The sequence below is a fragment of the Fukomys damarensis genome, unplaced genomic scaffold (assembly GCF_012274545.1).
Source record: "Fukomys damarensis isolate Sample0158 unplaced genomic scaffold, DMR_v1.0_HiC HiC_scaffold_1, whole genome shotgun sequence".
Classification (NCBI taxonomy): domain Eukaryota; kingdom Metazoa; phylum Chordata; class Mammalia; order Rodentia; family Bathyergidae; genus Fukomys; species Fukomys damarensis.
Genome location: NW_022900913.1, coordinates 60,279,114 through 60,296,545, shown reverse-complemented (window position 1 = coordinate 60,296,545; position 17,432 = coordinate 60,279,114). Strand labels below are relative to the sequence as shown.

Genomic DNA, 17,432 nt, shown 5'->3' with positions numbered 1-17,432 from the left:
TAATCACCTTTTCTGTTTTGAGTTGTGGCCTGTCAACCTGATCATACATGTACTTATGTGTTTTGCATTCATGAAGATGCCAGGAATTTGGAACTTCAATGTTCTACACTGTAAATCTTACATTTTGGGGTGGGTTTTTTTTTGTTGTTATGCAGCTATTTTTTATATCCTACTAATGTGTTACTTGTCCCACATAGTACAGTGCCTTACCCTTCAAAGTAAAGTCCTCATTATAGTATTAGAATATCTCTTTACTTTTGACTTAATTCTATATTAAAGAGATGCTGTTTGAATGAATCAGCTATAACATTTTTAATATGTACTAGAAATAAAATGTTTTCAGCAGAATGTAAGTATTAATATCCTATACTTGGCCTAGAGTCAAACATATTTTCTAATAAAAGTGAAGGGCTTTTTTTTGTATATGAATATGGGAAAGTAACACTGATTTTATGTGTTTAAGTATAATATTTATAAAATGAGGGAATATTTAAGTGCCATAGTGAGCAATTACTAAATTTTTACATGAATCTAAGTTATATTTTACCTATGGAGGCTATTAACAAACAAAGATCTTTTCATTTTTGAGATCGTGAAGTCATATCCTTCAAGCTCCCAGAAAGTGCTAGACACACAGACCCCCTGCTCCTAAGGAAAGGGTCGTGTTTCCTGGCATGTGGGTATTAAAATGTTGAAGATTTGGTTTACTCAGCACCTGGGTGAGCCATAGTGTCAGAAAGACCTGTTGTAGAAGAATCCTATGAAGAAAATCCCAGATTAAGACTGTCCATTTATAGTAATCTTTTTTCTCAGACCTTGCTTTTAAGTGATTAAAAAAAAAAAAAAAAAAAAAAAAGGAATGACTAAAACCAACTTTACATTTGTTTTCTTGGAAGTTGATAATTGCTGTAGAAGAAAATTAAATTTGTGATTTTATTTTCCCAATGACAAATTGATTCTTATATTTGCTATTCTTACCCTTTGCTGGCTAAAGCCTGCCTCTCTGCTTTACACCTGCTCAGCAAACCAAGGTGAGTGGCACACGACAGCGCCTGAATAAGGCTGTGGCACATTTGCTGTTACGGGAGATTCTGCTTCTGTGAAGTGCAGCTGAAGTATATCTAAAGCAGCAGATTATTGTATGCCCTTTCTCTCCCTCAGCTTTCGTTTAGAGTACTTGATATTTCGATCAGATTTTTTTGTGCTCTGCTGTGACTGAGGGATTTTTTGCTGCCTAGCCATACAGAACCGTAAGTGCATGAGAGAGGTGCTCTTGGAGAATAGCTCTGGTCCTCGGAGGACTTGTTGCCAAAATTCCTTTTTCTTCTGCCATTTTACTTCTATGGTTGTTGATTATTTGTCTGAATAAATCTGGCAGCTGTTTGCTATGTTTAATAGAGCAGAAAGGCTACTCTGAATAAAGCTATTTGAAAATTTGTTTATATGAAGTATTTGTAAATCCTTGCAAGTCTCTTGGCATTTCTGTATCATTCTTTCTGTCTTCCTGAATTCATTCTTTGATGTGGAACTTGATACTGGCAAATTTACCACAGGTTTAAAGAGTCTTTTCAATAGCATCTTTTTAGTTATAGATTTCAGCAGGTTTGGTAATAGAGGTCTCAATTCCCAATTTTACACATGTATTTGTTTGTTATACTACTCTGAGAAGAGAGCTTATTTCATAAAAATTACCTAAAAACGATTAAAAGAAAACCCTAAATCAAAATAAAAATTTGGTTCCTCACATTTATCAATGTGAACTTCTGGAAGGCAAAATGTGAGTAATTTTTAAGAAATGTATTGTTATTATTGCATGCTAATTTCAACCAATTTTCCTATTTTAAGTAAAATGAAATTACATAATTAATATCTCATTTTACAGTGTATGTATCTTAAGACTCAAGAAATGCATTAAATATATTGGGAGTTAACTAAAGTTATAAAACGAAGGTTATGGTTATGGTTAAGGTTATGGTTCATTCTATTTTTATTCTAAAGACATGCATAACTGAAAAATGTAAGATATTAAAGAAGAAACGAAGGTTATGGTTCATTCTATTTTTATTCTAAAGACATGCATAACTGAAAAATGTAAGATATTAAATAAAGGTGATTCTAACAGAATGTCACATTAGATTAATATTGTTTTTAAAAAAACAAAAGCTTTTATTTCTGATTTACAGCTCAATTCAACACTTTTCCTTGGTGGTTACTTTTAGGCTTCCATAGCTAAATATGCTCATTGTTAAAGTGGTAGTTGAAGTGCTGAGTGAAAGATAGGGTAGCCTGTATACTGAAAGTGTTTACAGTGATCATATTATGAGCCTTCTATTGAAGCATGAGTTATTCACTGCTGTGAGTTTTGAGTATTGTAAAGTTAGTTAATGAGCTATCTATGGGAATCTTTCAATACTATAAATGGCATGGGATCTGCCTTTTCTTAACCTAAAATTTTTAATTTGGTTTCTTTGGACAGTTTTAATTTGAAGAGATGTAAGCAGATTGTTTGTTCTAAGCTGCCTCTTATTTAAATTGCAAATCTAAAATTTAGAAAAGTCTTTCCAAATTTGATTTACACATATTAGTTGGTTTGCATTTTAGCAGTTCATTATAGCTGATTAAATCAAGTGCTGTCCTACACCCTCACCAAAATTTAGATATATTCTAATGAAGCCACAAATTCTGCCCGTTTTAAAACATTTTCCCAGTAACTTTGCCCTTACTGTGGAGCAGTCTATCTACAGTGAGTCTATTTTCATGAAAGGAAAAACTTCTAATGATACTTCGGCATATTTTTTTCTTGTTAATTTGAAAATACCTGATATATTTTCGTTTAGCAAAACCTGCGATTTAAGAAACCTAAAATGTTTACTTAATTTTATTGTGATTTATGCATCCATCTTACAGGTTCCTAGCTAGCAAGATGCTAATTCTTTAAATGGTCATGCATTTACTATTTTCTGGCCCTTAACTACCACAAGCAATCATATTTGATGCCCCTTAATTAGAGCACCTTTTTTTTCTTTCCAGGTTCTTTTTCCACCTCAGCAATCGAGACAATACATTTGCTTACCATGCTGCTCTCCTAAGTGTTCTTTTGCATGTAAATTAATCTTGATTCAGTTTACACTGTCATGCTGAGTGGTACAAATTGCCTATAACAATAAAACAGCATGAGTTAAAAATAAAGGCGGGTGGGAAGGCAGATTGAATGTGTGCCTTACTTGATGGGATGTTACTTTGCTTTATGCCAATACATTAGCCAACGATAATGAATCTTCTGTTCTGAAAAGCATGGTTTAGTTGATTTTTTTAATTTTACTTCAATGGAGCAGTACCTTGTCTTTTATAGAACAAGTTAGACAAACCATTAATGACAAGAGTGTTAAGGTTAAATATGAAGCAATGCATTCACTTCTCTGAGTGCTATCCATCTTTCCATTTACAGGAACTTGACAAAAGTACTGGCTTTGTACAACATTTCCTTTAATTACATGCTGCTGGAAACAGGCTTTTAACATAAACATAGTTGCATTCATTTATTCAGCAGTTGCTCTTCAATAGAGCTTAATGGAGAAGGTTTAAATCCTAAATGAGTACACACATCTCTCAGCAGTATTATGTCAGCCCTGTGCTTTACTTAAAAGCAGTGTTTGACTGCTTGTGTAGTTTTTAAAGCTTTTGCCTAATATTGAAGTTAAACGGCATAAGACAGAACATAGTGTTCCCGGAGTTTGAAAGTGGTTAGTAAAATGCATCCCTTGTTAGAAGGTGGATAGTTCTGCTTTTCTGTCTGATGGCATAAGTCCTTTTACAGTAGTAAGTTTTTGTGTTTTCATACTTTTAGAGGGACCTTTTTAAAATTTCAGATTATATTTGCAATAAATAAATGTAAAAACTTGAAGCTTCAGGGTCTTTTGGAATCATGAAATCAAATTTTGCCATTTTCATACATTTTGTAAACTACTGTACACATGTCAAATGTCTTCAGAAGTTATTTTTAATAGATACCTTTAGGTGTCTATCAAGTACATGACATTTGTTATATTTTGTTATTTTAACCCAGTACTAAATTTCAGTACTTTTTCCAAGGGTTTAGTACATTATTGGATTTGTTTACTGAACATTTTCACATGAGATTCTGATATTAATCCTATGTTTTGTGTTAACTCTGGTTTTTGTTCATGATGTTTTATAACTTTGTTTATTTGTAAGTTATTATTTGAAATGTCTCTGAGATTTAAGATTTTTCATTTCACATTTTTTCCTGTTTTCAGACTTTTCGATTTGGAGATTTCAGTTTGTGTTTTTGTTGGGAACTGTAGTTCTATTTGCTAGGCAAATGCTGTTTTTATTAAGTGTAGCTTAGAAATTTGTACTGTTTTTTCTAGAGCCCCATGACTGGCTGGCTAGTGACCTCCAGCCATTGTGGAGATGACTTTGATCTTCTGTATTGAAGCAATCCATCAGGCAATGCTGCTGGTTATTCCCGAATATTTTGACTTGTTCTTGGCTGATCTTTGAATGAACAGTAAAAAAAAAAAATAGTAATAAAAATTAAATATTTATATTCTGAAGAAGTAAAAGCTTAATAGTTATACAGCCCAAATTGTGTATGAAATTGAAATGTCATATTTGTGATTTTTACCCTACAGTTACAGTTATGTTTGTGAAGAATGGTTTTGACATTTTCCTACTCACTGTGGATTTTTAAGAAATCTGAAACAGTGGCACTATTTTAATTTTATAATTGTCATGTAAATTTCATTATAAAGTGGCACTTCTTTTGTTAAGAGATTTTAAATTTTGGCTATGAGCTTAAAATAGTTTAAATGAGTTTCACAAAGAAATTAATAAAAGGGAGCTTTCCTTCGCTCTTACAGGTATGCTGACAGGAATGAATGAAACTTCTGCTACAGTCATCACTGCACCACAAAATTGCACTTCCTCGGTGATCCTCCAGAAGGTTGTGAATGTAGCTAACGTGGGTGCAGTTCCTTCTGGCCAAGATAAGATACACAGGTAGGTTCACTAACACGTAGCCAGTGGATGACGGAATAAATACATAGTTTCTTGTTTTCTGTGGAAATAATAACCATTAAGCCTGCATATACCATCTCATTTTTTCTGACAATATATTTGGTTGATAGGTTTGGATTGAGGCCTCTGCCCCATTTGAGAATATCTTTTTTATACTGTCATGGCTTGGAAAGATAGGACAGATTTTATCCACAATTTATGATAGCCTGGTAATTTATAAAGATACCTTTTATGAAGTCCTTGAGAGTTTACCTTATTTTGTCAGATTCAGTGCATTGCCACGAAAAGCTATCTTAGAAAGTAGTGTAGTTGACTCTTTTGACTGAAATAGGAAGTCTGGATACTACCTATAGCTTTTCTTTAGAAAGCAGACCCCAAAGGCTGCTTCCAGTTAATAAAGTGGGCCAAGTGTGGGCCCTGTTCTCAGGCCAGGAAAAGCTTCACCACCAGGCAATCTGAAGTGTGAGATCCAACTCATTTGTCCTGAAAGGCAACAGCAAATACGATTAATATGTTGTTTTCTTTGTATTCTTATGAATGCTAGTAGCTTTAAATGATGGCGGAGATAAAACTAATTAAACCTAAACACTTGGATAGTGGTTGCTCTATGACCTTAAGGGAATCGTTACAAACTAGGTATACATCTGCGTTAAAAGTATATACTATATTTCGTGTATCTTATATAATTATATTGTAGAAAATAAATTTAGGATCAAAGGGCAAGGCTTTGGATTGTTTTAAAAAAAAATTTTTTTTAATTAGCTCAGGAACATAAGTGACATCCATGCTTTAGGTATAGACACATCTCTGCTAGTTTGCACTTGGTAATCGTAGACAAGTTATAACTTCTCTTATAAGCATTAAGTTCATCTGTTTGGAAATGGGTGGCAGGGTACAAAAAAAGATACTGAAATGAAATTTTTTGTTACATCTGTGGAAGAACATTGGAATTGACTTTAGAAGAGTTGTTCTGACATTATTCAGACTTTCCTAACTAATTATGAATGAATCAAAACTGCATGTGCTAATCAAAAATAGGGGTTTACCTATGCTTTTTGGTGTCTGTGTATATGTGTCAGAAAAAGAAGAAAGTCCTTAAAGTGTTCAAGAGATCTGATGCTTCTGTTTCCTAATTTATGATGAGCACTATCTAATATGGAATGATAAAATAAAATAGAAAATGGATGTAAGGTCATCATACCGGTACTATTCATATTCAATTTATTAATCAGTGTTGTTCAGAAGGAAAAAGTGAACAAAAGCCTTTTTAGTAAAAATATATTTTAGTTCTAAGTTTTCTAAGTTTTGTTTGTTTGTTTTCCCATGTACTTTAAATACTTCTTTTTACTTTCCTAGGTAATTTGTTAGGGGTTCTTGGAATTACTGAGATCACTAAAATATCAACTCTAACATTGCTTTATTTAGTATGAAATTTTACCTAACACATTTAGTTTTCAGCAGCACTGCAGTCTTGTTTTAATGACTCCATCATAATATGCAAAGACAGGGTAATTCTTTCTGTTAGAACTTAATGGTTTTGCTTTAGAGTTTTTTTGTTTTGGGTTTTGGTTTTTTAAGACAAACTTTTATGTATTCAGGCTGGCATTAAATTTAACTAGGTAGTCTAGGGTAGCCTCAAATTATCAGCAATCCTGCTTTAGCCTCCTGAGTGCTGGGATTATAGGAGTGTGCTGCCACACCTAGCATTGTTTTGTTTTGTATGTGGGATTTTTTTTTAACTTCTAAAAGAAATGACAGTCTTCCCGATTTTTGATTCTCAAAAGAAAAAAAGATCAAATTACCTTCTCATAGCTAAATAACATGAAAGCTATTTTCCTATTGGAAGATGAACTAGGAAGACACTTAGCACCATTGGGTAAATCTTAAAGCATAGTGTGCCTGTAACCTGTCTTGGTGGTCGGGAATGGTCGGGAACTTAAGGCCTGGTCAAGTGACTGAAATTAAATTACCATCAGTGCTCAATTATCCATGCTAATGCAGAGGTGACACACAACTAAGAACCATTTGTATTAGACTTTAAAAGGTAGAGATGCACTCAGACCTGAAGTTCATAGTCGTCTTGTATATCTGTGATCTCATGGTGCTTTTTCTCTTTTTTTGTTGGGGGGAGGTACTGGGATTGAATTTGGGAACTTGCACTTTTGAGGCAGGCAGCCATACCATTGAGTTTAATCCCTGGTCCTTCATGGTGCTTTTCTTTTCTAACTCTGTCATAAGTGGCCTATTTGGCTCTGGCAGCTGAAGGCAGAGCCTAAATTACTACAGAGTCAGAAGTTAATAAAATGCCTTACTATATTTGGGAATAGGCTGTGCTGTCTTCCTTTGCTTCTCAGTTCCCACCATACTTAATTGAAAATATTCCATATTTTTTTTTACAGGTAAAGTATGACCTTAGTAATGTTCTGAATTTTAGAATGCCTCTAGGTAATAAATACCTCATTATTTGTTTTTTTATTTTCCATACAGAAATTGTCATAAATTATTCTGTGTATGTGACACTTTTACAGTTTTTTGGCCATTGTCTGCTTGTAATAGTTAGATCAAATAACTGACAAATCTGCTGGATGCTCTTCTTTCATTTAAAATGAAATAGCAGTTTCTGATTATATTTTAATAAATTAACGTTACCACTTTATTGAATTTTATTAATGTTTTTAACTGTAGTATTCAATATTATAATACACTGTGGGATCAGTGAGATTCTGTATGTAAGCCTACATATTACTTGTTAATGATAAAATTTAAATTCCTATGAAATTTTAAATAACTCCCGTGTTCTTCTGTGACAGTTGTCTGGGATAAGTCCTATTTAAGTTTTTTAGATCTTTTCTTTCTTAGAGGAATTTAAATAAGCATTAGTATATTTTTTCTAACCATTCAATGAGTAGAGTTTTCCTTGTCTGGTTTTGCAATAGTTTATTCCTACTACTCCTTAAAATTTACACATTTTTACATTAAATGCTAGGTAAAGAAGTACTTAATATAAGAATTTCTAAGAAATTTGTAGATAATTACATACTATCACTTTAGTATGAAGTAGATAGAAAATGGTTCCTAATACATCAACAGAAAACAGCCCCCAATTAGAAAAGTTAGTTAAAGGAGCATACCCAATGTTACAGGAACTCAGTTCAGGAACCTGGAACATTTCCCATATAATAACACTTTTAACCATCAATTGAGAAAGTTTCGTTTTGATTTCCTAAATGAGTGATAGAAAGCTGAAGAGTCTGCCATGCTGTATCGTCATGTTTGTGTATTTACTTGCTGTTTGAAAAAGCTGCTTTTTGAGAACAAAACCATCTTGAAGTTGTCATTGTACTCATTTGCTGCTTTTTAGATTGCAATTACTCTATAAGGAGTAATACAGAAATAAGAAATAATGTTATCATCAAAAAGCATTCATTAAGGGGCTGGGATTTAGCTCAGTGGTGTTGTCACCTGCCTCACAAGCACAAGGTCCTGAGTTCAATCCCGTGTGCCAAAAAAAAAATAAATAAATAAATAAAAGCATTCATTAAGAGCCAGTGCAATGGCACAAGGCTATAATCCCAGCACTTGGGAAGCTAAGGCAGTAGGATTGCAAGTTCAAGTCCTACTTGGGTAATTTAACAAAAAATAAAAGGGCTTGGGGATGTAGCTCATTGTGAAGGCCTTGGTTCAACCCCTGATACTGAAGCAAAAGTCATTAAATATCTTCATTTCCTGTGTTATATATTCATATTAAAAAATGGATGATATACACTGCATTGTAAAATCTTAAAATACATGATTTAAGTCAACACTAATAAGCATAAACAAAGTGTATGCCAGGGCAGAAGAGACAGCACTATACCATTATATGAATGGAGCTTCAAAGGGAAAAGGTGAAGATTTATTATGTTTGAAGGGAGAAGATTAGAGGACCACCTGTGGGAATCTTGGGTTCATCCAGCATCAGAAACATTTCTTGTGATCCTCTGAGAAAACACTGTAGAAACTACAGTGCATTTGCTTTTATTACATTATTATTTGCATTTATTACATTATTGCTTGTCCTCAGATTACAGTGCTCGTGAGTAGTAGTACAATGACCAAAAAGTAGAAAACTAAAAATGTTTAGTTCTGAAATCTCTAAAGTTTTTCCCTACAAAGAATCATATGAGTTTATGTAAAACTCAGATTTCTGGAACCCACCCCTAAAATCCTACATCTTCCTAAGTCCACAGTTTGAGGCTGCCCTTGCATATCAAGAGTGAATGTTAGCCACATGACACTTTTTAAAACACATTTTCCCATGTTCGTATATTTCCTTTTTATATCAACTGATCATTAAGGGTTACTAATAGGTGAAATGTTTGTTTGTCTAGGTTTTTTTGGTGCTGGGGATTAAACCCTGAACCTTATGCATGGTAAACATAAGTATCCTACAGAACTACGCTTCCAGCCCTAAGTGAGATGTTTGACTTCATTGTTTTCTTATTAACTGTGCCAGCAAACTTGTATATTAATTGGAGAAGTACAGTACTGCAGGGTCTATAAAACAGTCTTATACAACAGGTATAAGTTTGTCTTTAAGCAGTTTCAGTCATTTCACATTTTAACACATATGGAGAAATCTAACATTTGTATACAATACTATTATGGAAAAGCATGTTACATTTTATACTCTTCCTTTCATGAACGGAAAATTGACCTTATACATATGGGGAAAATACAATATTTGAGAGAAAGGAGATACCTTGTTCCTGTCATGATTCCCTTTGGTTCTCAACTTATTCACTAAGATCCTAGAGCAATTTTCATTACTAACAAATTTAGTTCTTATTTCCTTTTCCCCCATATATCTTAATTGATGATTGGCCTTTTATTTACTCTTATACTTTCTAAATTTGCAAATTTTGGACATGTACAGCTTGAGAACAATGTCAACTTAGAAGAATAAATGTTTCAGTATTGTTACTTAGGTCCTTAACTATTAAGAAAGTCTGGTGATGTGAACTGAGAGTGTATCCATGGCAATCTAGCAGTTAACTTTAAATTTATGAATACTTATTAATACACTTTATTTTAGGTAAAATAAAAATCCCATTTTTTAATTAAAGTACACTAAAGAACAACTTGTTTCATTTCTGAGTCTTAGACTCATCCAGTTAATTGCTATTATAGAACTGTTTAAAAGTTACTAATAGGAGAAATATTGTTATATATTGTATTTTCTATCCTAAAAGATGTGTAGTACTTAAACTTCTCTCAGTGCCTTTGGGACCTTGTCTTATTTTACTAGTGGAAGGGTCACAGTCAGAACTGGCATAGTGATATCTCTAATGTTTCCCTGTCTTCTCTTTTACATTCATTAACCCCTGGGAGACTGGGTCCCTTTGTACAGTAGTTGTTTTACTTTCTTCTGATTAAGTAGATTTTAATTTTGGAGACTCATACAAAACAAATATTGCTGGTTCGGGGATTTCACTCAGTGGTGCCACTGCCTGCTTTGCAAGCACAAGATCCAAGTTCAATCCTTGGTACCAAAAAAAAAAAAAGAAAGAAAGAAAAGAAACAAATTTTGCTTATCAGATAGCATTCTATCTTTGTGCAGTAGTTTATAAGCACTTAAACTGCTGTTAGCTGACTTCATCTCTCTTAAAATAAAATTTTATATAAACAGTTATTAATGGAAAGATACCAGGCTTAGGTCTTTTTTTACAGTATGACAGACTCTCAGGTCTCTAGCAGAGAACCCAGAGGTCTGGCGCCCACCTAGTAGTCCTGAGTCCTTGCTCAGGCTAGCATGTGTTCACTAGAGGGCAGCACTGCTTTTTATCTTACTGCTTTGAGAAGCATTTCATTGAACAACAAATGCAGACCTCAGTTCATTTTCACACAGAAAATATATTTGGATATTTTGGAAGTAACCAAACTGCACAGTTGATTTTTACTTGAACATTCTGTATGAAGTTTTATTTAATTTCACCATTTGTGGGTAATATCCTATAGTGCAGCGTTTTACTAATAGGAATATATAACTGTTTTTGTGTAAAAGTGAAAGAAAGGTATTCTTCTGGGTTAACAGTTTTGTAAGGAATCAAAGAGAATGGAGTAAGGATTTATTTGTTTTACTATTTGGTTTCTTCTTGTTAACCCCCAGCTCACCCTACTGCCACTAAACAGACAAACTAGAAATGCTGTGGAAGCACTGAAACGTTTCATGAATGTGTTCTTCGAACAAGTGCACTTACATTGTTTAGCTTTCCTGTATGAAGAAAAAAATGCATTGCTGACCTGATCGGATGGGAAGTAATTTTTTATGCCATCTGTAAAGATTAGAATAGAAATTAATGAGTCCTGAATTATGATCGTAGTTTATGTTTGGTGTTAACTGTTCTCATCTAAATGTTAGAGGAAAGCACTTCAGCATTATTGAGCATTTTTTTTAAATAGGGAAAAATACATGACTTGGATAAATTCTTTGAACTCCATAATCACGTTTAAATTTGTTTTATTAATGGGCTTAACTTTAAAATACAATTATATAGCTAACAAAAGAGAATTTTTTACAACTTAAAAATTCTCTGCCTGTTTGAAATGTTCTACTGTATTAACTCAAGGCAATGAGGATTTACAATTTTAAATGCTTTGAAAATAAGCTCCAAATCACCCTGCTTTGTATTGATGTTTAGGGGGCTTATTCAAACCAGTATTTCTAACATATAATGATTGTGGAACTTCATTACACATTTGTCACCTTTGGACTAATTATTTTTATACAGCTAGGGCAGGGCACTGCATCTTGTGATCGTCTTTCTTACTAATAGGATTCTGTCTGCTTCAGCAGGCAGTAATTGAAGGCTTCATGTACAGAGTAGGAAAAAAAGTTTTAGCCTGAGTGGGCCATTGTTACAGCTTCTGGTAACCAGCAGAACAGAAAGCACAAGAAAATTGAACTCAAAATAGAAAAATCAGAAACCAGGAAGACTATCCAAGAAAAGAAAAAGCATGTCTTTGAGCTGTTGCATTAAGTGTGGCAAATCTGATTCTGAGTAAGAAATTTTATGTTTGTGAATACTTAGGGATTGGATGCAGCCTCAGATAAATATTTTTAAGTTCATGTTGTGCTGTTAACATTTTAATTGTTAGAACAATAGAGCTATAGAACTTCTTTTTGTTCTGGCAAAGAGCAGTTAGAGTCCATAACCAGTTTCTCACAATTCTAAAATTTAATAGTTTACATACATATGTGTTCAAATGCATTGTTGTTATTTGACCAGTTTCATAATTCTGAAAATAAAACACAATAACTTTTTAAGAAGTGTGACACATTTTTGCCTTACCTCTGACAACTAAATGCTTTTCTTTTTCTTCAGTCTTAAGAATTCAGCAAAGATTAAGTGTCATTTGCTAGAAATAATAGTCAAAAAGACATTTGATAAGATGAAATGCAGAAATATCTGGACAGTTTTGCCTTCTCCACTGGTGATTATAAATAGCGAATGCTTAGTGGTAGTGTGAAATGAAAATTATGAAAACTATCCTGATGGTATCCTTTCAGTAACATGAAACCCATCGCACATAGGCAGTGCATCTTTAACTGTCATTCCACTTGCTTGTTCTTATTTGTGGTGGTACTGGTTTTCGAGGTTGATTGGTCTCCAAGTCGTCCCTCCCTCTGTTCCAGCTCCATTCAGAAAGGTTGTATATCTTTCATTGATGGTGACTTTTGAGGGACTGAAGGGTAGAGAATATTTAAAATTATATGAATCTTTAGAAGCAGGAATTAAAAATATGACAAAGAATCAAGTCAAGATGATTTGAATCACAGAATACAAAGCCAAGCAGAATCACAGAATACAAAGCCAGATTTTGAAGGGAAAATTTTTCTGAACTTATTAGATTGTATACATATTAGGTAAATAAGAAAGATCTTTACTTGCTTGCTGATAAGTATTAAGGGTATTTTTGCACACATTGAGCATATGTGTGACCTGGAATCAGAATGCCTGAGAGCAGATTCCTGCCCCACCCGTCATTGGCTCTGTGTCCCTGTGCAAGTGCCTCAACTTCTGGGCCTCCTTGCCTTGTCCCTCACTGTGGACCTACCTGCCCACAGAGACAAATGAAATAATGTGAATGGACTACTCAGAACTCAGTGCCACACACATAGCAAGCCCTTAATATATGGTAGCTGCTGTTATCGCCACTGATCAAAAACTTCACACACCTCAGAAATATGTGTGTCACCTGCAGTCTTAGTTCAAGGCCAAGCATGGAGGATGTATGTCATCTATAAAGTTTAGTGTATAAGCAGCATTTCTTACTTTCAAAAAAAAACATATCCTTAACCATAACTATCAGTGAAATGTATATTAGAACATAGGCTGTTCAGAAGCTCCTAACTTCATGGGAGTATCTTTTGCTTTCCATGGATCAAAACAGACCAATTGTAATCATGCTGTGTTCCAATTAAATACATCCTTTTTGAACTGTGAAAAGAGAATGTCAGGACGCCTGATCTTCTGTCTTCTGCTCTAAAGCTGTGCTTCCCCCACATGTGCCCACTAGAACACAGACCTCACGCAAAGGCAGCTTCCACACCAGCTAGCAGTGTGTTGCTGAATAATTCGCTTAACATGTTTCCTCTGCAGGTTAAGCAACTGACTCTTCCCTTTCAGGCACTTTATAGCACTGAGAATTTTGTGGTAATGAGATTTCAAAAACTCGTAGGAGACATTGTTTATTAATCTCTGTAAACATTCTCCCACTGAAACTGATATTTGCCGTTGCCAAGTTTGTAGAATTGTAACAGTGACTCCATGTTTTTCATAGAAAAGAGATAAAATATGCCTTGTGGCTATGCAACCCTGAAATTCAAGCAAGGGTGCTTTTGTGTGTGTTCCAATTCAGCTATAATCTCCTTCTCTATGGTCCCAAGGCACAAGTGTTAAGTAAATAAAAGGACTAAAAAGACTGTTGTTTACATAATTATACCCTGTCAGAAATAGGGACCTCTGCTGAAATATTTATTGAATGAATTACAGATGTGATGACCAAATCTGTGGGTAGTTACATAAATGAATTGGAGTACAGTGCTACCTTGTATTCTTTGAGAGCATAATTTAACCAAATGTAGAAGCAGCGTTTTCCTATGAAGCATTAAGAGCCTTAAAATTTTAGGCAAAAGAAATGCATAAACTTATAAGCAGCGATGGAAGAGAGAGGTCCATTTGGGACTGGAGATCTTTGTGTTCTCTCAAAGACGATATTGAGGTACCTGGCTCACTTCCTAATCTCGTGTGTGTAGGTCCAAAAGCAGATGGAGATGTGTATGGTGACTGCTTTATAAAAACCTCTTTAAAAACATCAGTGTGCATTATATTCCTAAATTGTTTACTTACAATTGCTTCTCTGGGTAGGAAAACTGTTCTGTCAGATTCCTTGCAAGTTTTAAGCATGTTTGAAGAAAGTACAGAAAGAAATGAGTAGGAAGGTTTCTGATGCACTTTGTCAACAGCCCATTAGCAAATATTTTAAAATAACTTCATAGTGTTGTTAATCTTTTCAGTTTAGTAATTAGCATATTTGTTTTGCTTTTGATGCATTATTCTAATTATTGTTGGAAAACTGATTTTTCATGATTCTATTCAGGCCAAAAAATACCTTGTTAGATTTCAAAAAATGAATCTAATGTGTTATAAGATCTTGATGTCATTTTTTTTTAACTCAAAAAAGAAATTACTTTTCATTTAAAGAGAATCTGCTTCCTGCTTAAGTGGCTAATATTTTAATTAAGTTGGGAGTGAAGTTTTTCTGAGTGTCTCTGATAAACTCCCTCTTTTATGTTGATGGTAATTAAACAGATCCCTGAGGACAGCGTGGCTCTGTGCAGGGCCCATGCTAATTGTCAGACATGAGACACTGACCAGTTGGTTTGCTCTTGAATCATCCGCAGCATGCTGTCACCGAGGCAGTTTTATTTTTATGTATTGTGAGCTGTTGTCAGGGCTAACTGGGTCCCATTGTGGCTGAAGATGTTGCGCAAATTGAGGCAGATGGCTCAGATTCAGACACGTGTCACACAGAAAGGGGAAAGGGGATTGGCCCTGCAAAGTGGGGTCACAGCAGGTCACAGACCTGCTCTACACTTGTTAGTGTTTTCAAAAGCTCGGGGGCAGCAACTTTGTTTTTCTCCAGTCATCCCTGCAATCAGATTCCCTCCCCCAAAACTGTGGACTGTGCTCCGTGTGGAAAATGGAGGCCCGGGAGGTCCCAGCCTGGTCCCCAGTGTGTCTGGGGCTCCACTGTACAGGCAGAACAAATTAGCAGGATTGACAGAAGTTTATTGTGCCTCCAACGGCTTTTCAGTCAATTGCAGTGCTTAAAAGGCTAGTTTTGCTTTTAATTCCATGTAATTAGTAGGTTCTTCATGTCTTGGAATTTAGTAATAGAGAATTAGACCTCAAGTTTTCTCTATTATATTCCAAAGCAGAAGGAAAGATCTAATATTCTAAAGATTTTTTTAAAATGGAAGGAAGTACGAGGGTGCACTTGGCTGTCATGTGGTTTGGTTTTGTGTCATCATTAACAGTAGAGGTTGAATTTGAATAGTATTTTTCCATAAGTGAATTCATTGAGATTTTAGTAAGAATTTTATAATGTGCATAAAATTATCTAACTTCTTGCATAATCATTTTCAGATATGAGGAATTAAAATTTCAAGCTCTTTGAGAAAGGTACCTTTTCTTAGTGTGCTTTAAAAATAAAAATATAGTGTCTTACTTTAAATGGCCCTGTGCATGGTGAAATATTAAATATCAAATGAATGCTTCCCAAATATATCATAATGGAGAATTAGCTATGTGCATTTGTCATTCCAGCTAATAAATAGCATAGACTTCCTTTTCCTATTCTGGTTTTAAAATGAACTAAAATTACTTGCTTGTGGTAAACATGGGCTGGACAGTTTATTGATTTCTCAGAAGAATGCTTGGCTTTGGGTTTTTGGCAGTAGGGAACCTGCAATAAATTATTTCGCCTGAGAAAAAAAGAGTTATTTTAAACCTATTTGAATTTATGCTGTCTCCTTTTTTCCCTCTCATGATAAAAAGGTCTTTTTTTTTATTTTTTTCTTCCAGGTTTGCAGCTAAAACTGTGCACAGTGGGTCATTGATGCTAGTCACAGTGGAACTGAAGGAAGGCTGCACAGTCCAGCTTATCATAAACACTGAGAAGACCGTGATTGGTTCTGTTCTGCTGCGGGAGCTGAAGCCTGTCCTGTCCCAGGGGTAACCTGCTTACATCTGGACTTCAGAATCTGGCACACAACAAAAGTGCCTGGCATCCACTACTGCTGCCTTTCATTTATAATAATAGCCCTTCCATCTGGCAGTGGGGGAAGAATACACTCTTGACATTCTTGTCTCCTGCTTTAGAATGCTAGTGTGTATCCATCATGTATGCAACGTTTTCCCCCTTTTTGCTTTGCTAACCAAAGAACATATATTTTACTGTCAGTTATTTTAACTCTTGAATCCATGTGGCATTTTCTCTGTCCTCCTATTTCTTTTGGCCTCCTAATCTTCCTCCTCTTTTCAACAACAATAGCCACAAATCACATATTAAAAGTGCATTGGAAATCATTTTCCCTTCAGCAGTAAGCCAGAATTAGCAAAGAAATCATCTAAATGGTCTCTCAGGTTGGTATGTGAAAATGAGATGACATTCTTCTTAGAATTTAATGCAAAAACATGAGCTTTGCAAAATTTTATTCCTTGAATTTCCTGATATTTGTGATGGGTTATTGACAACTGTCATTGTGAAATTATCCCAACATAATAAGATAAATAAACTAGTATATGAATAGCATTTGTCTTTGCATTTTTAATGAGAAACTATTTATCATCCTGAAGTTCATATTGCTGAGCTTTCTTTATTCTAAAATAAATATTGTGACTGTTGAGTGTTAAATTATCTGGAGGAGTAGTGGGAGTTAGTCAAAGAAACCTACTTTCATACCAGATGAATTTTCTGTTTGTGTTACAGATAGTTTGCTGGGAGAGGGCCTAGTGTGTTGAATTGCAACCAAAATCTTCATGTTATAAAATGTCTGCATAATTTTAATCTGTTAGTAGGATGTGATTATAAGGCCTGTTACACCTGCTAAATAAACTTCAAATTTTATTTTTTTTCTTTACAGATTTTGGTACTCAGCTTTGAGAAAAGCTAGCTAGTATATACTTAATTTTAGAAATGTAAAAAGTATGTGATCAACATATTAACCTCTTTCCCTAGCACATTTTATTTGCTAATTTAGGCAAGTTACAATTTTTATTAAAAGTGTTCTATAATCAGAAAAGTTTTCTGATACTTTTATGCCCCTTTAGTACCAGGTGAAATTT

General features: G+C 34.4%; 1 protein-coding gene across 2 annotated transcripts in view; it reads left to right on the top strand.

Annotated features, from left to right (window-relative positions):
• Positions 1-16,893, top strand: part of Ap3b1 (adaptor related protein complex 3 subunit beta 1) — a 234,124-nt gene extending 217,231 nt beyond the window's left edge. Inside the window, exons 26-27 of one of the 2 annotated variants that reach the window (XM_010619098.1) lie at positions 4,884-5,022; positions 16,170-16,893. In XM_010619098.1, coding sequence (XP_010617400.1) covers positions 4,884-5,022; positions 16,170-16,323 — 293 coding nt within the window. In that variant the 3' untranslated portion in view covers positions 16,324-16,893. Of the gene's footprint in view, positions 1-994; positions 1,032-4,883; positions 5,023-16,169 lie in introns of those variants that run through there. The other variant, XM_033761506.1, reaches the window with a different exon arrangement.
• Positions 16,894-17,432: the final 539 nt, after the last annotated feature.